General features: G+C 40.9%; 1 protein-coding gene across 15 annotated transcripts in view; it reads left to right on the forward strand.

Moving 5' to 3' along the window:
* ppfibp1b (PPFIA binding protein 1b) overlaps positions 1 to 26,105 on the forward strand; it is a 152,895-nt gene that overhangs the window by 105,313 nt on the left and 21,477 nt on the right. For 10 of the 15 annotated variants that reach the window (XM_048548823.2, XM_048548832.2, XM_048548827.2 and 7 more), the window contains 7 exons: positions 3,711 to 3,771; positions 3,910 to 3,945; positions 4,296 to 4,325; positions 5,960 to 6,134; positions 9,039 to 9,071; positions 15,519 to 15,657; positions 25,340 to 25,468. In XM_048548823.2, the coding sequence (XP_048404780.1) occupies positions 3,711 to 3,771; positions 3,910 to 3,945; positions 4,296 to 4,325; positions 5,960 to 6,134; positions 9,039 to 9,071; positions 15,519 to 15,657; positions 25,340 to 25,468 (603 nt within the window). The remainder of the gene's footprint in view (positions 1 to 3,710; positions 3,772 to 3,909; positions 3,946 to 4,295; positions 4,326 to 5,959; positions 6,135 to 9,038; positions 9,072 to 15,518; positions 15,658 to 25,339; positions 25,469 to 26,105) is intronic. The other 5 variants (XM_048548826.2, XM_048548837.2, XM_048548836.2 and 2 more) reach the window with 2 other exon arrangements.

Genomic DNA, 26,105 nt, shown 5'->3' on the forward strand with positions numbered 1-26,105 from the left:
ATTGGCAAGTTGAAAGCCATTGACATTGTGAAGCCTGAAAGTGTGTTGGAAGCAGTTTCGATCATGGATTTCAAAAGAGAATTGAATTATCCTCTAAATAGAAAATGTTGCAGGACTTTTAGAGGGGAAAATAGCAGAGGAGTGGGATGTCACTGCAAGAGTTCCTCAAAGTGGTGTCCTCAACCCAGCCAGCTTTGCTGCTTCATCAGTGACCTTCCTTCCATCATAAGATCAGAAGTGAGGATGTTCGCCCATGATTCCACAATGTTCAGCGCCATTCACAACTCCATAGGGTACTGAAGCAATGTGTGCCCATTCACTAAATGACCAGAATGACATCTAGGCTTAGGCCAAAATGTGACATGCTTACCACATAAGTGCCAGTCAGTGACTGTCTCCAACAAAAGAGAATCTATCCATCGCACCTTGATTGCCCAGTGACATTACTATCACTGAGTCCCCACTGTCACCATCTTAAAGGTTAACATTGATCAGATACTGAACTGGACCTGCCATACAAATGTAGTGATTACAGGAGCATATCTGGTTCTCCCCACTTGTCTCCCCGTATACAAGGCACAACTCAGGGATGGAATAGTCAGTAGTTGCTTGAATGAATAGAGTTCCAACAACTCTGGAAATCCATTAGGTCAGATCAGTCTGCTTATTTGGCATCCCATTCACCACCTTTGACTGTGATGAAGGGAATGATTGGCGAACCATGGCAATTAAATGCACCATCTCCAAAGAAAGCACTGAAGTAACTCACCAAGGTTTCTTCAATAGCACCTTCAAGACTCATAAGCTCTACAACCTAGGCGCATGGCAGCACCACAACCTGCAAGTTTCCTTCCTAGGTCCACATGATTCCAACTTGGAATTATATTGTCATTGCTTAATTGCCCCTCCATTAAAATCTTGGAACTCCCGAACAACATTGAGTGTCTCTACACTTCAGAGACTGCAGCAGTTCAAGGTGGCAGCTAACCATTACAACCTCAAGTAATTAGGAATGGTCTATAAATGCTTCCTGAATTAGTGATACCCACATCCCATGAGCAAATTTTTAAAAGGTAATCTTCTGCTGCAGAGAGCCAACACAATGCAACAGTCTGAATAACCTGTACTGTTAACATTCTATGATTCTCAAGCCTCCTCTCAATTTCTTCTCACCAAAATCGGAGGTGTAGTGGACAGCGAAGAAGGTTACCTCAGAGCACAATGGGATCTTAATCAGATATGCCAATGGGCCAAACAGTGACAGATGGAGTTTAATTTAGATAAAAATGAGGCACTGCATTTTGGCAGGGCAAATCAGGGCAGGACTTGTACACTTAGTAGCTAGGCCTTGGAGAGTGTTGCTGAACAAAGAGACCTAGGAGCGCAGGTTCATAATTCCTTGAAAATGGAGTTGCAGGTAGCTAGGATAATGAAAAAGCCATTTCGCGTGCTTGCCTTTATTGGAAAGTGCATTGAGTGAAGGAGTTGGGAGTTAATGTCACTGCAAAGGACATTGGTTAGGCCACTTTTGGAATACTGTGTGCAATTCTGGTCACCCTGCTATAGGAAGGATGTTGTGAAACTTAAAAGGGTTCACAAAATACTCACAAGGATATTGTATCAGAGATAATGGGAACTGCAGATGCTGGAGAATCCGAGATAACACAGTGTGGAGCTGGATGAACACAGCAGGCCAAGTAGCATCTTAGGAGCACAAAAGCTGACGTTTCAGGTCTAGACCGTTCATCAGAAAAGGGGGATGGGGAGAGGCTTCTGAAATAAATAGGGAGAGAGGGGGAGGTGGATCGAAGATGAGTAGAGGAGAGGATAGTATAGGTGGGGAAGTAGGGAAGGGATAGGTCAGTCTGGGGAGGGCGGACAGGTCAAGGTGGGATGAGGTTAGTAGGTAGGAAATGGAGGTGCGGCTTGAGGAGGGGATAGGTGAGAGGAAGAATAGGGTAAGGAGGCAGGACGTGCTGGGCTGGTTTTGGGATGCAGTGGAGGGAGGGGCGATGAAGGGTCTAGGCTCGAAATGTCAGCTTTTGTGCTCCTAAGATGCAGCTTGGCCTGCTGTGTTCATCCAGCTGCACATTTTGTTAACTCACAAGGATATTGCCAGGTTTTGTGGTTTTAAGTTATAAGGAGAGGCTGAATAGACTGGGACTATTTTCCACAGAGCATCGAAGGCTGAGGGCTGACCTTGTAGAGGTTTATAAAATCATGACTGGCATGGATAGGGTAAATAGACAGGATCTTTTCCCCAGAGTGGAGTCTTTATTAAGATTCAGAATCAACTGTCACTGTCTTCATATTGATGAAGAATTCAATCTTATTATGGTCTCTTACAACTATATTACCAGTTGTTCCTTTCTCGTTAAAATACCCAGTTGAAGATACAGCCTAAACAACACAAACAAAAGCAAAGTTGCTGGGAAAGTACAGGTTTGGTAGCATCTATGAAGAAACAAGTTAATGCTTCTGGTCCGGTGACCCTTCCTCAGAACAAAGATATGGCCTGTTTTCAAGTTGGTGCCTGTGTGGTATTATAACTAATTGGATTAGTCCAATTTACTTCCAGATTAGAGTCACCAATAATTACAGATGTACTTTAAACTCATGCATCTGATTTCCTTTTTAATACCACTCCCAACATCATTGCAGATTGGTTGTTCCTTATACCACACCCAGCAATATTTTTTTTGACCCTTTTTGTTTTTAGCAATTCTGCAAACACAGATTCTACATTGTCTGAACTAGTAACTTTCTTCAATATTATGTTTATATCAAACTTACTCAGTAATATAACTCCATCACCTTTTCCTTTTTGTCTTGTCCTTCCTAAATATTGAACACTTGATTGAAGTGTATATGATCCTGTGAAAGTGAAGTTTGAAAAAAAAGTGCAAGTGCAGAATTAGTAGAAGTTTACCTGTTAGAAAAACTGTCGCCTGTTAGAAAAGATTTTTGTTGAGAGTTGTCCAACTTGGAACACCCTGACTTGGAAGGCAGATGCAAGTCAGTGAATATCCCCTTTTAAGCAGTGCAATCAAGGGTTGTTGAACTAAATGAGAAGGTGGAATTCTAAACGCAAAGAAATCAGCTGTGATATTGCTGAATGGCAGAGCAGGCTTGAAGGACTGAATGGTCGTCTACTGCTCCTATATTGTCGTCTTCATTTTCTGTTCCCATTTAAGAATGGAATAGACCCTAATCGGCTCCAGAATTCAAATGCAGAAATCTGTTTTCTGTATCAATATCCTTCAAGGTAAATAACTTCCACCTAATGTGACAATGTAGCTATTAAAAAGTCAAACTTCTAGTATGGATGCATTAAGTTAATCCCTTCTCAATGGCCTCCATTTTATTCAAAAATAAATGACAGACAATATTTAGGTGAACAATGGCTATATAATTTGATAAAGGAATATGCCTGTTCCACTAATTGGCATGAAGTTCTTTTCCAGGGGCTCGGCCCCACTGTTGTATTGGAAAGGAAATGCTTAGCAGATCATGCGGCATCTCTTCTCTCAGACCTAAAAATGTTAATTTTGTTTCTCTTAATAGGTGCTATCAGACCTGCTGAGTATTTTAAGCATTCTCTGTTTCTATTTATTTCAATATTTTCTCTATTTGAGCCCATAGATTTGGAACTTAGTTTGGATGATGATGATGCTATGGAGTGAAACATTCTCACAACTATTTTATTACAGATTGTCAGAAGTACACAAGTTTGGCAGTCTGGAGAACCTGAAAACCGAAGAGGAGAACAAGGTTTGTTCAGTTTCACTATTTAGTTTCATGATTTAAACCAGAAAAATATTAATGTTTATTGTAGTGCCAACTGTAGCCTCAGCAACCTCCATTATTACATTACAATATTTAAATTTGTTACCTTTTGTCTTTGAACAGAAATTATCTCTGGAACCTGTTCAGAGCCCAATAGAGGTACGATTTCAATGTTCTGGCTTTTTTTAGTTTTAAAAAAAAACACTTGTTGGGACAGAGGTCCCAGTGGTGATCTCGACAGTTGTAAATCTGATAATTCTGTAGCAGCTATCAGATTGGTTTTGTCTAAACAATGATCTTGTTTTATTAAAATCATGTGTATATCTGAACGGTTAATTGCTGTAGTATTAATAATTTCCAGATGTAAATTGATAATCAACTAGAAGACTATGTACTTTATATATTTTACACCCAATTGATGTAGGGCCATTTCGTACTGTTCTAATGTTGACTTTTTTCTTTTCTCTTCTCTTCTCTTCCCTTTCTGTCTCCAACTATTACATTTTCAGCTGGCAGGGAACATTTTGCTCTTGATTAAGGTTAGCTGTCAACATTTCTGTTAACTGGGTGGAAAATGATCTGTTTCATCCCTTTTAGCTGTAATTTATTTTTGAGCTTGTCCTAAGACAGGTGATTTTGCATTGCTGTGGTCAGTGTTACCATTAACTATTAATAGAGTTGCTTTGGCGTTTTGTGGCCATTCCAGAACAGTATTTGGAGTCTTCGTATTTGACAGAGATCAGGGGATGTTTGTTAAAGATTGTGAACCAAGATTGCACTTTTATGGAAGATGTCCAGAGTATTTTAATTGGGGGAAAAGAAATGCCATGCAGTCAAAACAGTCAAAAATGCATCTTCATTTTTGAACTACTTTAAAAAAAAAACAATGATCTGTAATTGCAGGTGGCATTTTTAAAGTGAAATTTTCATATTATTTACTTCAAATTGAACCATAACATTAAATTGGACAATACCAGCACTGCTGATTGACTGACTTAACCTGGCTTGCTGCAGAATAGTTTCGCATCATCCAGGCAACTGCGCGGGAATTTGTTTCAGAAGGAAGTTGTTACTTTTCAAATATGTATGTTTCAAATTTGAACATGCATAGGGCTCCTTTATTTTAAAGTTCAGCAATCTCCATGCTAGAAGCACCTTCACTTCATCTTGTTTATACTCCTTTTGTTCTTTAACTATTTTCATGATTTGCTACTACAGTGTACATGTGAAAGTTTTGTTATTGCTAATAGGTCCACTTATGCTAGTAAAACAAAGTTGAATTAATTATTGTGGAAGACCTTAACTATTGCTTCTGGTGAGGGCAGAATGGTTTTGTTGAAGTTGGTGCCATTCTTCCAAAATCATCCAATTTTCATCATTGGAGCATTGTTCACTTACCATATGTTAATGCCACTTTTGCTGTAACTTCCAGCCTGATAATGCTGCCAATAAAGGCTTAGTCCCTTCACTCTGTGTATAGACTGTAGCTAATTTAGCACTATGCTGCTCAAATCCTCTCCCCACTGTGGTCAAAATTTTCCTCCATCAACCCCATTGGCATTCCTGGTGTCCATAAATTCTTTATGCTGGATTTATTTTTGTACCATGGCCTCAGTCAACCTATTTGTCTAGCTCCCAACTATACTTTCAACCTGGACCTTCCATTCATCTGTCTCAGATTATTACTTTATATCTCTTCTATCTGGCCATCAATTTAATTGTCTGGTAATTTTAACTTCACAATGTCCAATACCACAACCATCAGGTTATCATCTCTCCTTTGCCCCATTATAACTCCACTGAGCCTAATATAGACATCATTCATGTTAATGTTTGTGCATTTATTGGGTAAGTTGGTTCAGAGGCTGCAAAGGCTTTAAACCCTTGTCTTAGAAATTACTTTTAAATTGGCAATTGTCATCTCCCAGGTATACATTTCCTCATAACCCAAGTAGCCTGGTTTAGAATGATCCATTTTGTAGTATTTTGGCATGTTTCAATAGATAGAAGAGATGATTTGATTATTTTCATGTTCTGGAGAATCCTGTTTTATTGTAAAATACCACTCAATAAAATTGCTTAAATTTCCTAACATCTATTCTGATGAAAACTTAGTAGTTCTACAGGTGCACAATATCTCTAGGAACTAAAGTGTACCATTAAATTCATCTAGAATAAAGCATGTATGGAGATTAGTAAGTTTGCAAGTCTGCCACCAAAGTCACCAAATGGACATCAGAATTCATCGGATGATGAAAGTGCAGCCTCAAAAAAAGCCAGAGCTTCTTTTGGCCGTGGATTCTTCAAGATCAGAGGTGGCAAGCGAACAGCTAGTGCGCCTAACCTGGGTAAGTAAACATGAATAGTTTAAAAAGGTTAAGTATGAATAACTTTAATTGGTGTGTAGACGCAAGCATGATTTGTATTTATTGTGTTGATCTTGCTGTGCAATCTGCGCCTCCGGCCCCTTCCAAAAGAAAGATGTTAAGTCAAGCACATACTGAGAGACTAGAATTGCAAACACACCATCCAGATCGCGACAAGCATTATTTAATCCTTCCAGTTTTATAATTCCTTACTTTGGCTGCTTCCATAGTCATTTTCTGGTGCCAGACCATAAATTACAGATCTATTTAAATAACTTTTTGTGGTGATGCTGAAAAGAGATGTGTTACTGAAGCTTTTTATCTTCCGCAAATCAGGGCAAATGCAAGAAAAGCAAATTTCAAAGCAAGTAAACAAATTGTTCTGCCCAAGAAACAAAGTGCTGATTGGCTGGCAAGTGGACTCTGGTTGAGTAATGCAATGGGAAGCCACCACAGAAAAGTGTCCATTCTAGCTCTTAAGTTGAAAAGGCTCAAAGCCTACTCAAATTCCTTTCTCCTACAGAGGACAGGCCCATGCATATGAATAAATGTAGCTTCTACCAAGTGTAAATGAGCCATATTGTATGAGCCTTTGGTATAATTATTGACACTTGCCGTATTCCAGTTTTGCCCAATTATGGGATTACGTCTAAAGTTGGACACTATGTTCCTAGTTTAGCAAGCGCAGGGCAAAGGGTAGACTAGTTTTAGTTTGGGAAACCTGGTCAGCATGGACAAGTTGGACCAATGGTCTGTTTCAATGCTATACGACACTGACTCCGTGAGTGTATAAGTTAAGTTATGGTCTGTTGAGAACAGCCAAAGGGATGGCTATTTGAAATGATCCATCAGTCACTGGACATGTGGTCCACTTAACTGGCATTGTAAAAACCTGCTTTATATTTTTAAGAAAAGAATTCTCAAACCAAGTATTGCTCGTCATTGAGTTTGGAATGCAAAATGTTAAGACTTACAATAGTTGAAACTCTTGTAAACTAATCTCTTTAGATGTTCAAGATAACAAAGCGTGGAGCTGGATGAACACAGCAGGCCAAGCAGCATCTCAGGAGCACAAAAGCTGACGTTTCAGGCCGAGAGCCTTCGTCAGAGAGATGATGAAGGGTCTCGGTCCGAAACGTCAGCTTTTGTGCTCCTGAGATGCTGCTTGGCCTGCTGCGTTCATCCAGCTCCACACTTTGTTATCTTGGATTCTCCAGCATCTGCAGTTCCCATTATCACTCTTTAGATGTTCACTTGGTGTTGAAACGGATTGATATGTGATATACGCTTGAAAAATATGCATTTGCTTTCTTATTGCCTTCAATCTACCCAAGTAACTGAGTTTGATTTAATGTGTCTGACCTGATGTGCATAATATTCAGAATATTCAATAAAATAATATTCAGATGGGCACGTTGTATTTTGGGCACTTTACTTCTGTAAATAAATCTTCACTGTTGTGTAGAACAAGATGTGCAAAGCAGTTGGCTAAATTCATTTAATTTTGTTCTATGATGCCAGGAAATGACCAACTTCAAGTGAAAATCTAACCAGTTATCCTTGATAATTAATGGTGTTATCATCATTGCATCCCTTATTGTCAATATCCTGGGAGACGCTGTTAACCAGGCATTGAAATGGACCAGCCATCATAACTACAAAACTATCAGAGCCTATGAATTTTGTAGCAATTAATTCCTATCCTAACTTCTCAATGTCTGTCACAATTTACAAGGCACAAGCCAGTACTGTGACGAATCCACTTGCTTGGATGAATGCAGAGCCAACAACTCAGACTTGACACCATCCAAAACAAACCAACCTCCTGGATTAATGCTCCACCAACCACCTTTAACATCCATGTCCTTCAACACTGATGCACAGTAGCAGCAGTATGTACCACCTACAAAATGCACTGCAGCAACTCACCCAGGCTCCTCAAATAGCATCTTCTAAATCTGAGATTTCTGCCACTGAGGCTAGAGCAGCATCTGATGGGAACATCACCATCTGCAGGTAACCCATCAAGCCTCAACATTCTGACTTGAAACCATTGCTCCTTTACCATCACCCAGTTAAAATCCTAAAAATCACTTTCTTAATGTCACTTAGGGATGGTCAATAACTGTTGACCTAGCCAGGTATGTTCACATCCCATGATTGAGTTTTTAAAAATAAAATGATGAAACTTCCCTAGGCTCTGCAAGCAGGTTTTCCTTGCACTCTTTTAGATAATAATGTTCTAAAGAAGAAATATAGACACTTTGTAACTGTTCAAAGTGCATTATATTTTCACTTTATCTGTTACACTATAGTGAAATGGAGGTACTGGGGTGGACAATGTCTGAAGTCCCATGACACTAGGTTGTAGTCCAGCAGTTTTATTTGAAATCATGAGCTTTCAGAGCGCTGTTCCTTCATCAGTTGAAGTGACTTGACAAAGGAGCAGCACTCTGAAAACTCGTGATTTCAAATAAACCTGTTGGACTATATCCTGGTGGTGTGCCTTCTGACTATAATGAAGGTCGCCTTTCTACTTAGTTATAACTATTTTATATGTACAAATCCAACTATGAAAATGGTGTTACTGAATTTCTGTTTAGTTGATTGCAGTCTTAATAATTAACAATTTTACTTAATACAGCTTAAATGAGGCAACTCCTAGTTCAACCATTACCCTCACTTATCAACAAAATTGTCACCGTTGTTTAAATTAACATCAGTACTTGACTACTTTTGTGACTTTGTTAATGTTGTGAACATTTCCTGACCTTTCTGATTGGAGTGCTTTGTATTTGTAAATTGATCTGTACTTTACCTTGTTATTTCGCATATTCTGTGCTGCCGTGTTCCTCACCATCATGCACATTTTCTGGATGACTGAAGATCGCAGTCGAAGTGCAAGTGCACCGATGCTAGGTATAGTATAGCTGCATGTTTGACTGCACCAATGCCTTGCTATGGACATATCTTGCAGCTGTTTATTACTGTACATGCTCAGCAGAGCTAATGAAGATGTGAAGGTTAAGCTTAAACTAAACAAATCCTGTAATATTGTGTCAATGCAACATGAATCTTTAAACTGCAAAATCTGCCTTTAGCTTTGATTAGAATGCCTTCAAGTGACCTGAGCAGAGATTGCTGTTTTAAGTTACTAGCATTAAGGTAGCTCCATGGTTTTCAAAACGCTCTGTTCATTTTTGCTGTTATCTGGGTGATGGCCTGCTGGATTTTGGGTTGCTTTACCTTGGGAGTTTTGCTTTCTCAATTTGTCAAAAGTGAACCTCATTGCATGTATGACTGCTAGTAACCAGAGAAGAGAGAATAACAGCTTTCATTTATAAAATAACTTTAATATCGAATAAAAGAAGTCTTAGATGACTCTAATGTTCTCAAATTTGGTACAGGCATCAGACTGCTATGAAAAAGATTGGTTATCAAACCACCAGATGCATGCTACAGTGTGGTGATCAGCCTTGTTTGGTTACCTAGCCCTGTTTGGTTTAAAGTATACAGCTTTAAATGCTCCTAAATACTGCAGTTCACTGGGACAGTTGACAGATTGTACAGTCACTGCTTTGGCATCCCTGTTTTCTTGCTATTTCATGGGAATATGGAAGCATTAATCGCTCATGTAACTGTGCCGAGAGAAAATGTAGACATGTTAACACGCTAGTTTTTTTCAATTCACTTCTGGGTCATCGGCATCACTGGCCAGGCCAGATTTTACTGCCTGTCCCCTATTGCCTTTGAACATGATGGATCTAATCTCTTGACGGACTATTCCGGTTTTCAAGCTGCACCTCTATCTTGTAAACCAGTCATGCACTTAAATGTTATACTAAGCAATCTCTATCAAATTAAACAGAATGGGAGTTGGCTGGCACGAGAAGACTTTTCATTGGCCAGGCCTTACCTAGCACAGATGAATCTGATTATGATGGTTACAAGGAAGAAAATGCCACGATAGTGTCCTAAACTCAACTATTTGCAACTACCTAATGACAACCCCTCCTTCATACAAATGGCAATAATATGAAGTGAGGATGTAGACCGATGATTGTAATGCTCTGATTACCACTCAGTTTCTCAGATAATTTTCACCTTTCATAAGGTTGAACTCTTCCAAAATCCTTCCTATGTTTTATTTAATTTCACTTAAATAATTCATCCAGCATTTATATTCGCCACCTTTTGTGTTGGTTCCAGTGCAGCTCTGCTTTCAGCTACCTGACTGTTAGGGAGGGAATTCCAGAACTTGATCTGTCCCTTCTCCCCTCTTCTAAGTTACTACTTCAGGCTCACTTCTTTGAACAAGTATTAGGTTGCTTATCCTAATATTTCCTCACACACAATTTGATCTCATTATGTACAAGTCTCTCCTGTGAAGCACCTTAGTTTTTCTGTTATGTTAAAGGCAACACAAATGCAAGCTGACATTCGAGTAACATGACAATTGCATTCTTGTATAACCCCACTCCATAGAAAATCACTTTAAAAGAAAATCCCGGTGGAAAATTGCTATACTATACAGTAGACAGTTTGTTATCAAAACAGTGACTGACTACTATTCATCAATCACGTTATAGCCAATTCGAGTTAACAAAACACTCATTGCAGCAGAAATATTATATAGCTACAGCATAGAGGCTTGGAAACTTTGTAAAAGTATAGGTCAAGATCCACATGGCTTTCTCAGATAGAATAAAGTCAAACAAGTTGACGTTCTGGACATATTCACTGGAGTAAAGTTGCTTGGATGAATTATGTAACATTAAAATGTGGTATGACTGTTCTGACCTTCATTTTCTCCTTAAATTTACATTGGTTTTACTAATCATGTTAAAGTCAGGTGGGTGGTTTGGTTTTTTTCCCTCCTTGGGAACTGTTGAAGATGTGAATAAATTTTAGATACAACAGCTGCAGCCAAGTCAGTGGCACCACAAATGGCTCTGTTGTATATCAGGCAGGATTGAAGTGTAGGCAAGCAGTAGTGACAGGGGACTCTGTAGTCAGGGGCACAGATAGCCATGAGTGACAATCCTCCAGGATGCTGTGTTCCGTCCCTGGTGCCAAGGTCAAAGGTGCCTCTGAGCAGGCACAGGATATGCTGAAAGGGGAGAGTAACCAGCCAGAGGTATTGGCCCCTATTCGTACGAGCAACAGGCAGAAAGTGAGAATGAGGTCCTGCAAAGGGAATTTAGGGAGTTAGGTAGTACGTTAAAAGGCAGGACCTCTAGGGTTGTAATCTTGGGATTACATCCAGTGCCACATGTTAGTGAGGACAGAAGTAGGAAGATAATGCAGTTGCTAAAGAGCTGCAGTAGGAGGTAGGGCTTCAGACATCTGGATCATTGGGATCTCTTCCAGGATAGGAGAGACACCAGTGTTGCTGGGTGGTTTGCTACTGTGCCTCAGGAAGGTTTAAAACTAAGGTGGTTTGGGGCTGGGAACCAGAACAGTAGGTCAGCATGCAGAATAATTGAGAACGTAGAGGTTAAATCAAGTCTAATAGGAAGAACAGCTAGAGATAGTTTAATGAACATGGTAGGACTGATGGTTTGAAGTGTATTTATTTCAGTACAAGTGTATAACAGGTAAGGCAGGTGAGTTTAGAGCCTGGATTAGTACATGAAACTATGATGATGTAGCCTTTACAGAAACTTGGTTGAAGGAAGGGTGAGTGTGGCTGCTCAACATCTTGGGGTTTAGATGTTCCAGGCATGACAAAGGTGGACGTAAGAGGGATGGGGAAGTTACATTACTGACTAAGGCAAATGTCACATCTGCACTAAGTGATGACATCTTGGAGGGCTCATCCAGTGAGGCAATATAGGAAGAATTTGAGTATGAAAGGTGCAGTCACTATGAGGAGGTTACAGTGTAGACCTCCCCAGTAGCCAGGTAGTGGTTAAAGAATAAACATATAAGCAGATCATGGAAAATGTAAGAATAACTGAGTTGTTGCCATAATGATTGGGACTCTTAGTTCCAGGGGCTTAGGTAGAGTAGAATTTGTTATATGTGCATCCGGGAAGTTTCTTGAAATAATATGCTGATATTCTAAGTAGAGAATGGGCATATGAGATCTTGATTTCGGTAATGAGTCCAGGCAGGTGATCAAAGTGGGGAAGCATTTTGGAACAGTTACCATAATTGCCTAAGTTTTAAGATACAATTGGATAAGGATATCACTGGTTCTAGGGTGAAAGTGCTAAACTGAGCAAAGACCAGTTACAGCTGTCTTAGGCAGGAATTGGAGGTGGCTGTTTGAGGGTAAATCCATATCTGACATGGGTGTCTTTTAAAGGCCTGTTCTTCAGAGATCAGGACCAGCAAGTTCCTGTGAGGATGAAAGGTAAAAATGGCAAGATTTGGGAACCTTGGTTGACAGGAGATATTGGAAGTTTCATGAAAAAGAAACAAGAAGCACAGTTAATGTTTAGGGACCAAACTCAAATAAGGTCTTTGAGGATTATAAAGGAAGAAAATAACATCATCAAGAAATTAGAGCTAGAGGGGCCATGACAGGTCTTTGGCAAGTTGGATTAAAGAGAATCCCAAAATATTTTGTACGTGTCTTAGCTAACCTCATACTCCTAATAAAAGGCTAGGTCCACTTGAGGACAAAGGGAGTTTTTGTTTGCAGCCAGAGGAAGTGGCTGATGTCCTTTAATGAGTACTTTATCCACGATGAATATTGATGCAAAGACATGGATGATGATAAGATTAGGAAGGGGCATCTTGTTATTAAGAAAGATGTGGTGTTGGATGTCTTGAAAAACCAAGGTTATTGTGTTCCCATGGCCTGATGGGATCTATCCCAGGATACTGAGAGAAGCAAGGGAAGAGACTGCTGGGGTCTTGGCAGAGATTTTTGTATCCTCATAAGTCATAGGTGGGGCCTTGGAATACTGACAATAGGAGGTTGCAGATGGCCTTAAAGGTTTATAATATCCTCAGGGGCATTGATAAGGTGAGTAGCCATAGTCTTTTCCCTGGCATGCCCCCAAATTTAGGGGGCATATTGTTAAGTAAGAGGAGAAAGGTCCATTTTAAATCTGACGGGCAATCTTTGCCACTCCCTCAGGCAGTATATTCCACATGTGAACCACCCTCTGTGGAAATGTAGGTATAGATACAACATTTAAAGGATATTTGTGAAGGTACATGAATAGGAAAGTTTTAGAAGTATATGGGGAACTTGGCATGGATGAATTGCCCAAAGGGCCTGTTTCCATAATGTATGACTCTATGACAGGACTCTTAGGAACAGAGCAATCCTAGGGGTGCAAGTCCACAACTGTCTGAAAGAGTCAACGTAAGGTGGCAAAGACAATATGGTATGTTTGCCTTCAGTCAGGGCATCAATTGTATAAAAAAAACTGGCATGTTGTGTTGCAGCTGCATAAAACTCTAGTTGGTCTTCGTTTGGAAAATTGTGTGCAGTTCTGGCCATCACACCATGGGAAGGTTGTTGTGGCTTTGAAGAGGGTGTAGAAGAGCTTTACCAGGATGTTGCCTGATTGGAGTGCATTGCCATAAGGAAAGATTGGACAGACTTGGATAGTTTTTGTTCTAGCATCAGAGGCTGAAGAGCAGCTTGTTAGAAGTGCAGCAAACTTTGTTTTACTGAGCACCTTAAGAACTGGCTCGTAATAAACCACCAAAACCTATGTACGTCAGATTAGAAGTTTACTGTATTATCATGATCTCTACAATGCTGAAGTAATCAGTTGAGGGTGCAAGTGAGAAAGCTTTCTGCTGGTAAATTTTATTTACGGCAAAGTTGCATTATTATTTTAGTCCGTGCTGTAAAACACTGCATTACATTTGTATTTTTTAGTGTTTGTTTTTAAATTGATTATGTGGATCACTTGATCAATCCAAATATTTGATCGATCAGCACACTCCTGGTCCCATAGGTGCCAGTTAATAATTTTATAGACAGTAAATATTTTAAGAGGCTTGGATGGAGTGGATGGTTGGCGTCTTTTTCCCAAGTGGACATATCAAATACTGAGTCGTCACTGGTTTAAGGTGAGAAGGAAAGCGTTTAAAGGAGATGTACGAGACAAGTTTCTGTTTTATACATGGTGATAGGTCCTTGGAACATGCTGCCAGGGGAGGTGGTAGCGATGATGGCAGAAGAAGCATGAAAAAGCAGGGAATAAGAAAAAATGGACCATGAGCAGGCAGGTGAGTTTAGCTTGGAATGACATCATGGTTGGCTCAGACATAGTAGGCTGAAGGGCCTATTTTCTGTGCCATACTGTTCTGTGTTCTATATATACATATACACACATTGATACATCAATTATTTGCCTAAAACACTGCTTTCTTGCCTGCGGAAAGAGAACAGATTGTGAGTAGCAACAATCATGCCATGAAACTACTCCGCCACCACATTTTCCATGTCAGCTCTGAGCTTTCTACTATATGATTTCTTACTGATGAACAGTGCTATACTTGCCATGGTTACTGAGTTGAGTTGGAGTAATGGCCATTAGTTAATTCATTTAAAGACTAAACCATCTATGAAAGGAGCAAGGGCATCTTTTTTGTGTGAATTATTTTCCCAACATGTGATTTTCATGAATAATAAAGTTGTCAAGTGGAAAATGCATCTAAGGTGAAGGTGTTAGTCAGGTGTTGGTTTGGCTCTGCTGAGTGTGATAAATATCACAGATGGGAACAGCTGATCTCAGTCCATAACAGTAAGGCATTTGCAGATGTAACTTCTGATAATCTGAGCAGAAGTTCATTCAGAAGTTGATGGTTTAAGTGAATTGAAGGATTATAATTTTCAAATAAAATGATCCAAACAAATTTTTCACTTGTTTATGTGAAAATATACCATAGTGCAAAATATATGTAAATGTTTTGGGGACATAATGTTCTGGGATTTTAATGTAGTATTTTATGAGGACCCCCACCATCTCTGCCTTAATCATCGTTACTGGTAAATTCTTGGTATTTGCAAGATTGACCCTGAAAGATTTTTCATTCATTGCTTGGGCTGGAATTCAAGCACTACATGCTTCTCAGAGAAAAGGCTCAGTGACAAAATCTCCTGTTTTCTGCCCATATCAGAAGGTGTCAGCTCCGGTTTCAAAACTAGGCACCTTACGGTAAGTTTTATTTGTTATGTTAAAGACGCAGCAGTGTAATATTTCAGTGGATTGAAGGGTAAGACCATGCCTGGGGTTTAATTCTAGAGTGTACCCTTTACATTCAAAGATTCTGCAGATTTTGGCCTTGTTTTGCCAAGGAGTTTTTTTTTTAAAAATTCTTAAACCAGAGTCCATTTTGCTGAGTTGGATCAACACAAACTGAATTTAATGCTCTTTTCTTTTCAAACTGTAGCTGAGACAGAGAGAGAATCAGAGCGTGTGGACACTGCTGATCTCCCACTCCGCGCAGCAGAAGCTGATGGCTGCCAGTTATTTCCAACTTCCCCAGAACTGAAAAAGAAATCAAAAGGAATTAAAAAATTGTTTGGAAAGTAAGTTATTTTTCTTAATGCTGACCTTCGGGCGTGTGAAATATTGGGTTAATACAGAGTTTTATGCAGGCGGGAAGAAAAGAAAATTTATGCGTTTTTTTTTAATGGGCCCTTCTTCCCTCTTAAAGTTTCTTTTTGAATTGCGTGGAGCTCATTTTTGGGTGTCAAGGGATGATTGCTGCACTGTCTGCTACAAATTTATCAGAAATAACTTGAAACGGTATTTAAATTTGCTCCTGTGAATTCATTCCCAAAAACTGAATATATAATTTATTTCAAAGTTGCTGGAGTTCTTTCAGAACTGGTATATTCTTGTGAGCTGATGTAAAATTGAATATTATTCAACCTTTGTGCCATTGGCTATACAAGATGTCTGTGTATGTTGATATAAATCCACTGAACAAAATTAAGTTAGAACATAGAACAGTACAGGCCCTTTGGCCCCTGATGTTGTGCCGAACCTTTACCCTTATCCTAAGGTGTGTCTAATGTCCACCCCTACCATGTACGTTCATCCATATGCCTATCTAAAAGCCACTTAAATGCTGCTAATGAGACTGACTCCACTACCCTCTCCGGCAATGCATTCCACACTCCTACCACTCTGAGTAAAGAACCTGCTGCTGACGTCTCCCCTATATCTACGTCCACTCACTTTAAAACTATGCCCCCTTGTAATAGCTGCCTCCACCCTAGGAAAAAGTCTCTGGCTGTCTACTCATTATCTATACCTCCGATCATTTAGTGCACCTCAATCATCACCCCTCATCCTTCATCGTTCGAAAGAGAAAAGTCCTAGCTCTCTCAACCTTTCCTCCATAAGACCTTCCCTCCATTCCAGGCAACATCCTGGTAAATCTCCTCAGCACCTTTTCCAACGCCTCCACATCTTTCCTCTAATGAGACGACCAGAACTGGACACAATACTTCGGATGTGACCGAACCAGGCTTTTGTATAGCTGGAGCATAATTTCACGGATCTTGAACTCAATCCCTCTATAGAAAGCTAACACACCATAAGCCTCCTTAACAACTCTATCAACCTAGGTGGCAGCTTTGAGGGAAATGTGAACATGAATCCCCAGATCCCTCTGCTCCTCCATACTGCCAAGAATCTTTCCATCAACCCTGTATTCTGCTTTCAAGTTTGTCCTTCCAGAATGAATCACCTCACACTTTTCAGTGTTAAACTCCATCTGCCACTTCTCAGCCCAGCTCTGCATCCTAGCAATGTCCCTTTGTAACCTAGAACAGCCGCCCTCACTGTCCGCAATGCAACCCACCCCTGTATCGTCTGTGAACTTGCTAATCCACCCTTCCACTCCTTCGTCCAAATCATTTACAAAAATCACAAATAGAAGAGGACCCAGAACAGATCCTTGTGGTACACCACTCGCAACTGAGCACCATGTTGAACGTTTTCCATCCACCACCATCCTTTGTCTTCTAAGTGTCAGCCAATTTTGAATCCAATCTGCCACATTTCCCCATATCCCGTGGCTTCTTACCTTCTGCATGAGCCTACCATGTGGGTACCTTATCAAATGCCTTACTTAAATCCATGTATACCACGTCTACTGCTCGGTCACCTCTTCAAAGAATTCAGCAAAGTATGTGAGGCATGATCAACCCCTCACAAACCCATACTGACTATCACGAATCAAACTGTGCCTTTCCAAGTGATCATAAATCCTATCTCTCAGAGCCCTTTCCAATAATTTGCCCACCACTGACGTAAGACTAATTGGCCTGTAATTTCCGTTGTTATCCTTATTCCCTTTTTTGAACAAGGGAATGAAGTGTCCCTCCCTCCAATCTTCCAGCACTATACCCCTGGACAGCGAGGACAAAAAGATCATCGCCAAAGGCCCTGCGATCTCTTCCCTCACTTCCCATAGAATCTTTGGATAAATCCCATCAGGCCCAGGGGACTTATCTATGTTCAACTCCCTCAAAATTCTTAGCACATCTTCCATAAGACCATAAGACATAGGAGTGGAAGTAAGGCCATTTGGCCCATCAAATCCACTCCACCATTTAAATCATGGCTGATGGGCATTTCAACACCACTTCCCTGCACTCTCCCCGTAGCCCTTGATTCCTTTTGAGATCAAGAATTTGTCGATCTCTGCCTTGAAGACATCCAACGTCCTGGCCTCCATTGCACTCTGCGGCAATGAATTCCACAAGCCCACCACTCTCTGGCTGAAGAAATATCATCTCATTTCAGTTTTAAATTTACCCCCTCTAATTTTAAGGCTGTGCCCACAGGTCCTAGTCTCCCCGCCTAACGGAAACAACTTCCCAGCATCCACCCCTTCTAAACCATACATTATCTTGTAAGTTTCTATTAGATCTCCCCTCAACCTTCTAAACTCTAATGAGTACAATCCCAGGATCCTTAGCCATTCATCATACGTTAAACCTACCATTCCAGGGATCATCAGTGTGAATCTCCGCTGGATACGCTCCAGGGCTAGTATGTCCTTGCTGAGGTGTGGGGCCCAGAATTGGACACAGTATTCTAAATGAGGCCTAACTAGAGCCTTATAAAGCCTCAGAAGCATATCTCTGCTCTTATATTCCAACCCTCTTGAGATAAACGACAACATTACATTCTCTTTCTTAATAACGGATTCTACCTGCAAGTTAACCTTTAGAGAATCCTGGACCAACACTCCCGGATCCCTTTGCACTTCTGATTTGCGAATTTTCTCACCATTTAGAAAATAGTCCATGCCTGTATTCTTTCTTCCAAAGTGCAAAACCTCACATTTGGTCACATTGAATTTCATCAGTCATTTCCTGGACCACTCTCCTAAACTGTCTAAATCTTTCTGCAGCTTCCCCACCTCCTCAGTACTACCTGCCTGTCCACCGATCTTTGTATCATCGGCAAACTTGGCCAGAACGCCCCCAGTCCCTTCATCCAGATCATTAATATAAAAGGTGAACAGCTGTGGCCCCAACACTGAACCCTGCGGGACACCACTCGTCACCGGTTGCCATTCCGAAAAAGAGCCTCTTTATCCCAACTCTCTGCCTTCTGTCAGATAGCCAATCCTCAATCCAAGCCAGTAGCTCACCTCAAACACCATGGGCCCTCACCTTGCTCAGCCGCCTCCCGTGAGGCACTGTATCAAAGGCCTTTTGGAGGTCTAGATAGATAACATCTACTGGGTTCCCCTGGCCTATCATACTTGTTACCTCTTCAAAGAATTCTAACAGGTTTGTCAGGCACAACATCCCCTTACTAAAACCATGCTGACTTGTTTTAATCTGACCCTGCACTTCCAGGAATTTAGAAATCTCATCCTTGACGATGGATTCTAGAATTTTACCAACTACTGAGCTTAGACTAATTGGCCTATAATTTTCCATCTTTTGCCTTGATCCTTTCTTAAACAAGGGGGTTGCAACAGCAATTTTCCAATCATCTGGGACTTTCCCTGACTCCAGTGACTTTTGAAAGATCACGACCAAAGCCGCCTCTATTTCCTCAGCCACCTCCCTCAGAACTCTAGGATGTAGCCCATCGGGGCCAGGAGATTTATCAATTTTTAGACCCTTTATCTTTTCTAGCACTTTCTCTTTTGTAATGCCTACCATACTCAACTCTGCCCCCTGACTCTCCCTAATTGTTGGCATACTACTCATGTCTTCCACTGTGAAGACTGACGCAAAGTACCTATTAAGTTCTTCTGCTATTTCCTTATCTCCCATCACTAGCCTTCCAGCATCAATTTGGAGCGGCCCAATATTTACTTTTGTCTCTCGTTTGTTTCTTATGTATTGAAAGAAGCTTTTACTATCATTTCTAATATTACTAGCTAACCTGCCTTCATATTTGATCTTCTCCTTCCTTATTACTCTCTTTTTGTTATCCTCAGTCTGTTTTGTAGCTTTCCCAACCTTCTGATTTCCCATTGCTCTTTGCCATTCTTATAGGCTGTCTCTTTTTCTTTGATATATTTCCTGACTTCCTTTGTCAGCCATGGCTGTCTAATCCCACCCCGGATAATCTGTGTTTTCTTTGGGATGAACCTCTGTACTGTGTCCTCAATTACACCCAGAAACTCCTGCCATTGTTGGTCTGCTGTCTTCCCTGCTAGGCTCTGCTTCCAGTCGATTTTCGTCAATTCCCCTCTCATGCCCCTGTAATTACCTTTTATTTAACTGTAACATCATTACATTCGATTTTGCCTTCTCTCTTTCAAACTGCAGACTGAAGTCTACCATATTATGATCTCTGCCTCCTAAGTGTTCCCTTACTTTAAGGTCTTTTATAAAGTCTGGTTCCTAGCATAGCACTAAGTCCAGAATAGCCTGCTCCCTTGTGGGCTCTGTCACAAGCTGTTCCAAAAAGCCATCCTGCAAACATTGCATTAATTCTCTTTCTTTGGATCCACCAGCAACATTTATTCACCCACTCCACCTACATATTGAAGTCCCCCATGATCATCGTGACCTTGCCTTTCTGACATGCCCTATCCATTTCTTGGTGCATCTTGCGCCCCTGGTCCTGATCACTGTTAGGAGGTTTGTACATAACTCCTGTTATAGTTTTTTTTGCCTTTTGTGGTTCCTCAATTCCACCCACACAGACTCAACATCTTCTGACCCTATGCCATTCAGTGCCATAGATTTAATTCCATTCTTAACTAACCAGGAAACCCCACCCCCTCTGTCCACCTCCCTGTATTTTTGATATGTTGTGAATCGTTGGATGTTTAACTGCCAGTCCTGAGCTCCCTGCAACCATGTCTCTGTGATGCCTACCACATAATCATTCAAGAGGATTTGTGCTGTTAATTCATCTACTTTGTTGCGAATACTACGAGCATTTAGATAAAGTGTCTGAATGCTAGCTTTCTTATCATTATTAGAGAGGTTGGAAATCCCAAGATGTCTTAAGCTATCCTTCCTTTTTGCTGTATTCCTAGTCTGCCTCGAGCTTAAACCCACCTGTACACCTGCTATTTTGTTGCTTATCTTTCCATCTAACTCCATACTCCGTGTCTCTTTCACTGCCTCCCCCCCGACTCACTAGTTTAAAGTCCTCCCAACCACCCTATTTATCCTTTTCGCTAGAACACTGGTTCTGGATCGGTTCAGGTGGAGACCGTTCCAACGGTACAGATTCCCCCCCCAGTTCCAAAACTGATGCCAATGCCCCATGAAATGGAATCCCTCTTTCCCACACCAATCCCTTAGCCATGTGTTTACTTCCCTAACTTTCTTTTCCCTATGCCAGTTGGCTCGTGGCTCAGGCAGTAATCCGGAGATTATGTCCCTTGAGGACCTGTACTTCAATTTCTTTCCTAGTGCTTCATAAATCCCTGAACAGGTCCTCTACCCCAGCTTTGCCTATGTTGTTAGTCCCAACGTGGACCACAACTGGATCCTCCCCCTCCCGCTCCAATATCCTTTCAAGCTGGTTGGAGATGTTCCACACCCTGGCACCGGACAGGCAACACATCATTCGGGACTCCCAATCCGGCTTGCACAGGATACTGTCTGTCCCCCTAATTATACAGTCCCCTATAATAACTACCTGTCTTTTTGCTCCCCCCTCTTGAATGACCTTCTGCACCACGATGCCGTGGTCAGCTGGCTCATCCTGTCCAGTCCTTTTCCTCAACCGTACAGGGAGCAAGAATCTCATACCTGTTGCTCAAGGTCAAGGGCTGAGGCTCCTGCACTCCTGAACTCGGAATCCCCCTACCTGCCTCACTTACAGTCACACCTTGTCCCTGAACACTTTCTGAATTTGAGTTATTGAATCTACCGGGTGTGACTGCCTCCTGAAACAAAGTGTCCAGGTAACACTCCCCCTCCCGGATGTGCTGCAGAGTTTGAAGCTCAGATTCCAGATCATTTACTCTGATCCGGAGTTCTTCCAGCAACCAACACTTGCTGCAGATGTGGTCGCTGCCGTTCACAATGGAATCAGCCAGCTCCCACATCATACAGCTACAGCACATCACCTGTCCAACCATTACTACTTATTTAGTTAACTTTTACAACTCATGTATTAAATGCTTTCTAGTACTTCTCTGCCACACTCTCTTTTTCAATTAAGCAATTAAACTTTTAATAAATTACACAATACACAAGGATATAAATTGAAAAGCCTTATCTTTACAACACACGAGAGTCCTTCTCGGTTAGAGCCCCCGCTCTTTCTGCTGCTGGAACAGGAATGGAGGTAGGTATTTGCTAATCTTTAAAGCAGAGACTCACCCACCTGTAGGCCTCTGATCGACGCTCACGCTCTTCCTGCTGCGAGTCTGTGGACTTTTAATTAGGCTAGAGGAGGAGGGAGGGAGGGAGGCCCTACTGTGTAGGACCTGGGGCTTTGAGGTAAGTATTTAAATAATGGTCGCTTACCTTCCCAACTGCCCCTCGGCTCTGACTTCACTTCCGCCCAGCTCCCGCCGTTCTCCTTACTAACATCGATCTCCTCTAGCCAACCAGACTGTTTCACACTCCTCCTCTACAACTAGGTCCCTCTCAGTTGTGAATATTGAAGAAAAGTATTCATTTAAGGACCTTTCCTATCTCTTTAGGCTCCGTGTACAAATTCCCTTTACAATCCTTGATCAGCTTTACCCGTACTGTGGCCATTCTCTTATTCCTCATGTATATGTAAAAAGCCTTGGAGTTTTCCTCGATCCCATCTGCCAAGGTTTTCTCATGTCCCCATCTAGCTCTTCTAAACTCTTTCTTCAGCTCCTTCCTGGATAACTTGTATCCCTCTAGATCCTTTTATTTGTTTCCTAAACCTACATAAGCATCTTTCTTCCTCTTAACCAGTCATTCGACCTCTCTCGAGAGCCGAGGCTCCCTCACTCGACCGCATCTTCTCTGCCTGCTAGGGACAAGCATGTCGAACACATGCAGTATGCATTCCTTAAACAATCTCCACATTTCAATACTGCTCTTCCCTAACAGCACCTGTTCCCAATTTATGTTACCCAGTTCTTGCCTACCAGAATTGTAATTACCCTTAGCCCAATTATAAACCTTACAATTATAAAGCTAATAGGGACTTTGACATTTAAAGTAATGGTTTTGTGATTGATAAATGTTCTAAAGATGATACCAAAAAAGGTCCTTTTATACACATCTCAAAATTGCTGAGGGCCAGGAGGCACTGCCTCAGGTTTTCCATAGAGCTGTAATCAGAGAGATAAGGGGAGTAGTAGCAAAATGTTTATTCTAGGGTTTTCCAGACAGCCTTAAAGGAGAAGAGAGCTACAGCAGCAGATAAGTTTACAAGTGGAATTTCAATGCTTTCGGCCCAAGAGTCTGGAAGACAGCTATCACTTAGGAGGCAAGAGCAAGTGAAAACTTATAAAATGCTTACAACATGGAAATGCTTTGAGTCCAAGTATACACTGGTATTTATATACCAGATGAACATTCTCTCACCCCGTTGTTTAATCCTACATATAAACTCTAATGGAGAGTCAGGAGAGCATTAGAACACTAAAGAGTTGAGTTTTCATATGTTGAGGGGAGCAGCGAACCAACGTTACCCAGATGTGGAACTGACCAGTCTCTGTCAGATAACATGCTGAGATTGTGGATGGTTTGGCTCACACTGAGACAAAGACTGGGCAGAATGATCTCCATAGTTAAAATGCTTCAGCCAGGTGCAGGAAGGAAATCAATGGCTTCGGTACAGGGTTTTGTGACAGGGCTGAAGCTGATGTATTTGGCCTTCCCAGTATGTACACAAAGAATATTTGCCTCAGGATATTAGAAGAGCATGCTTATCATACAGAAGTGATCAAGCAAGTTGTGTGTCGTCAGTTTGTGTGAAAGCTGCCGCTTTTCTGTGGATAATTTCACTCGGAGATAATATTCAGTTGAATAATAGCTGGGATCCAAGGAACGATTGCTGGACGACTTTGGAGGAATAGCTGGGAGCTAGTTGTTAAGCTCGTGTTGGGATGATCTGGTAAGAGTAGAGCCATCTGAGGCAGTGCTGTTGATCTGGACAAAGGAGGCAAGACAAAAGTAAAGTACTATGTGAAACGCTGAAAATCTGAAACAAAAACACAAAATGCTGAAAATGCTAGACTCTGGCAACATCTGCAAAGAGAAACAGAATTAGCATTTCAGGCCTGGAACCTTGTGTCAGAACGGAGAAAAGTTAGAAATATAATAGATCTTGAATTTTTCTAATATTTTGTTTTTCTTAAGATTTTCAGCATCAGTATTTTGCTTTTATCTTTCCTGCTTTGTCCATATTAATAGCACTGACCTACATAGTTTCACTGTTATTAATGCAGGCAAGTAATTGGAGGAGGATGATGTGACTCCTCATTTGAAAGGCTGCAAGATGCTGCTTGTATTTTTTAGTTCAGGTGCCATGCATTTACTAAGGCAAGGGCAGGAACCTGCTTAGAGATATTCAAATGGAGAGTGTCAAGAGGTGCTAGGTTTGAGTCCCATTCCAACACTCAAGCACAGAAGTTGAAGCTGAGAATGTAGCGTAATATTGAGGCAGTCTGTCAAACATACTATCTGTTGTACTAAACTGAAAGCTGTCTACTGTGGATGTAACAGATCCCATGACACAATCTTTAAAAAGGAATTCTCCCCAGTGCCTTGGTCAATTTCTTTCCTCTTGGTATCACAAAAGCAATCTATAATCATATTCATATCACTACTAGTGGGAGGTTACTGGCTGCAGTATTTCCTACATTACAACAGTGCGTATACATAAGAACAAGTACTGTATTATTATAAGGCATATTGGAACATCTTGATGGCATGATTGGAGCTGTATAAATGCAAGTTACTTTTAAAACGTTCTGAAGGCTTCTAAAAGCTAACAAGAAACGTTTAGAATAGGGTGTCCGTTTTAGATATTTTAAATCAGCTTTTTCAGAAATGTCCGAATTGCCTTTGAATGGAGTGGTTTGCCAGGACAATTGAAGGCGATTAAGAGTCAACTACATTGCCTCTGGGCCTGGAATCATGGTCAGACCATCTAAATATTGGCAGGCGTCCTTCTTAAAAGGCATGAATGAATTAACAATCAGTTGTAGTTTTGTAATTGCTGTTACTGAGACTACTTTCAATTGTAGATTTAATTAATTGAATTTTAGTTCTGCTATGGTAGGATTTGAAACCATGCTCTGGACCATTAGCCTCATTTTCTGGTTTACTACTGTGGTAACATTACCACAATGCCACCACTTCCCCAGTTTGCTGGGATTGTGGACCTGAGGGTTTTGCTTTTCATAGTGATGAAAGTAGTTTTGAAAAGGAAGGGAGAGTGCCTGAGAACAATGGAGTGACAAAGGTTTGGAGTATATTATTGTTTCGGAATTTGCATGTCAAAATAGAGGTAAAATAGATTTTGGCTCCAGTTCTTTGGATATTCCTGACTTTTTGAGAGATCAGAAAGTCATTTTGGAATGGTGAAGCAGGTTTGATTTTTAAGGGTAATATGATTTGGCTAGTGGAGTTCAGAGAAAGAAACTAGTCATGGTTTAATCAATGACAGCAAGAGATGAGACCTTTTTCTTTATTGAATGAACGCTTAGCGAAAGAGGCAACTGCAGAGAAGAAAATGTTGGTTTGCTGGCAAAGTGGAAGGTGACGATGGTAGACTGGACTTCGGGTAACCTGAATTGAGCACTTTTTTTGGGGTTTTTGTTTACAGGCTTAAAAGAAGTCAGTCAACTACCTTTACTCCTGATGATATGACTGATTCAGATTTCAAGAGAGGTGGAACCAGAAGTACATCAGGTCCCAAACTCGGCTGGTCCCGGGATTTGCAGCGTACTAAAACGTATGATAAATTAGTGTTTACATTTCAAAATGTAATCAGTGTTCTGTTAAGATACTTATGGATTTGTGTTTTAACCTGTTCTGACTGCTATTTACAATTCAAGGATGCTATCTACAATTCATGACAGATCTATACAATTTTGTATTGAGACCACGTATTGTTAGGCTGAACGTACCTAATGGATATCAAAATGAGGACAAGATGACATGCACTTCCATGCATAGCAAATTTATTAACTTAATCTGCTTAATATATACAAGCTAATGAGCAAATCGGTTAGCATGATCTATTTTTATATATAAACTAATGAGTAAATCTGCTAACTTAAACTACATTATACATCTGCAATCTAATGAGTCTCAATGCCTTTTGGCTCATTGGGGATTGGCTATAGAGGCACTTAAGAGCTCTATCTCACTTTCCATGGCTCTGGTCTCTCAAACCCCAGTTCACCGGTGAAAGTCCAATGAGTGTGGCAAAATCCCCAGTAGCAATACTCTTCTGAATCCAGTGTTAGGTGCTGTATCAGTTTTTTAGCACTTTTTCAATGTTTTCCTAGGTATTCTGTTGTCTGAAAACAGTGGATGATAGAGCACACCAAGATTGTCCATGTTTTCCGCACACTTCTCTGATCCCC

Source organism: Stegostoma tigrinum, chromosome 18, assembly GCF_030684315.1.
Source record: "Stegostoma tigrinum isolate sSteTig4 chromosome 18, sSteTig4.hap1, whole genome shotgun sequence".
Lineage (NCBI taxonomy): Eukaryota > Metazoa > Chordata > Chondrichthyes > Orectolobiformes > Stegostomatidae > Stegostoma > Stegostoma tigrinum.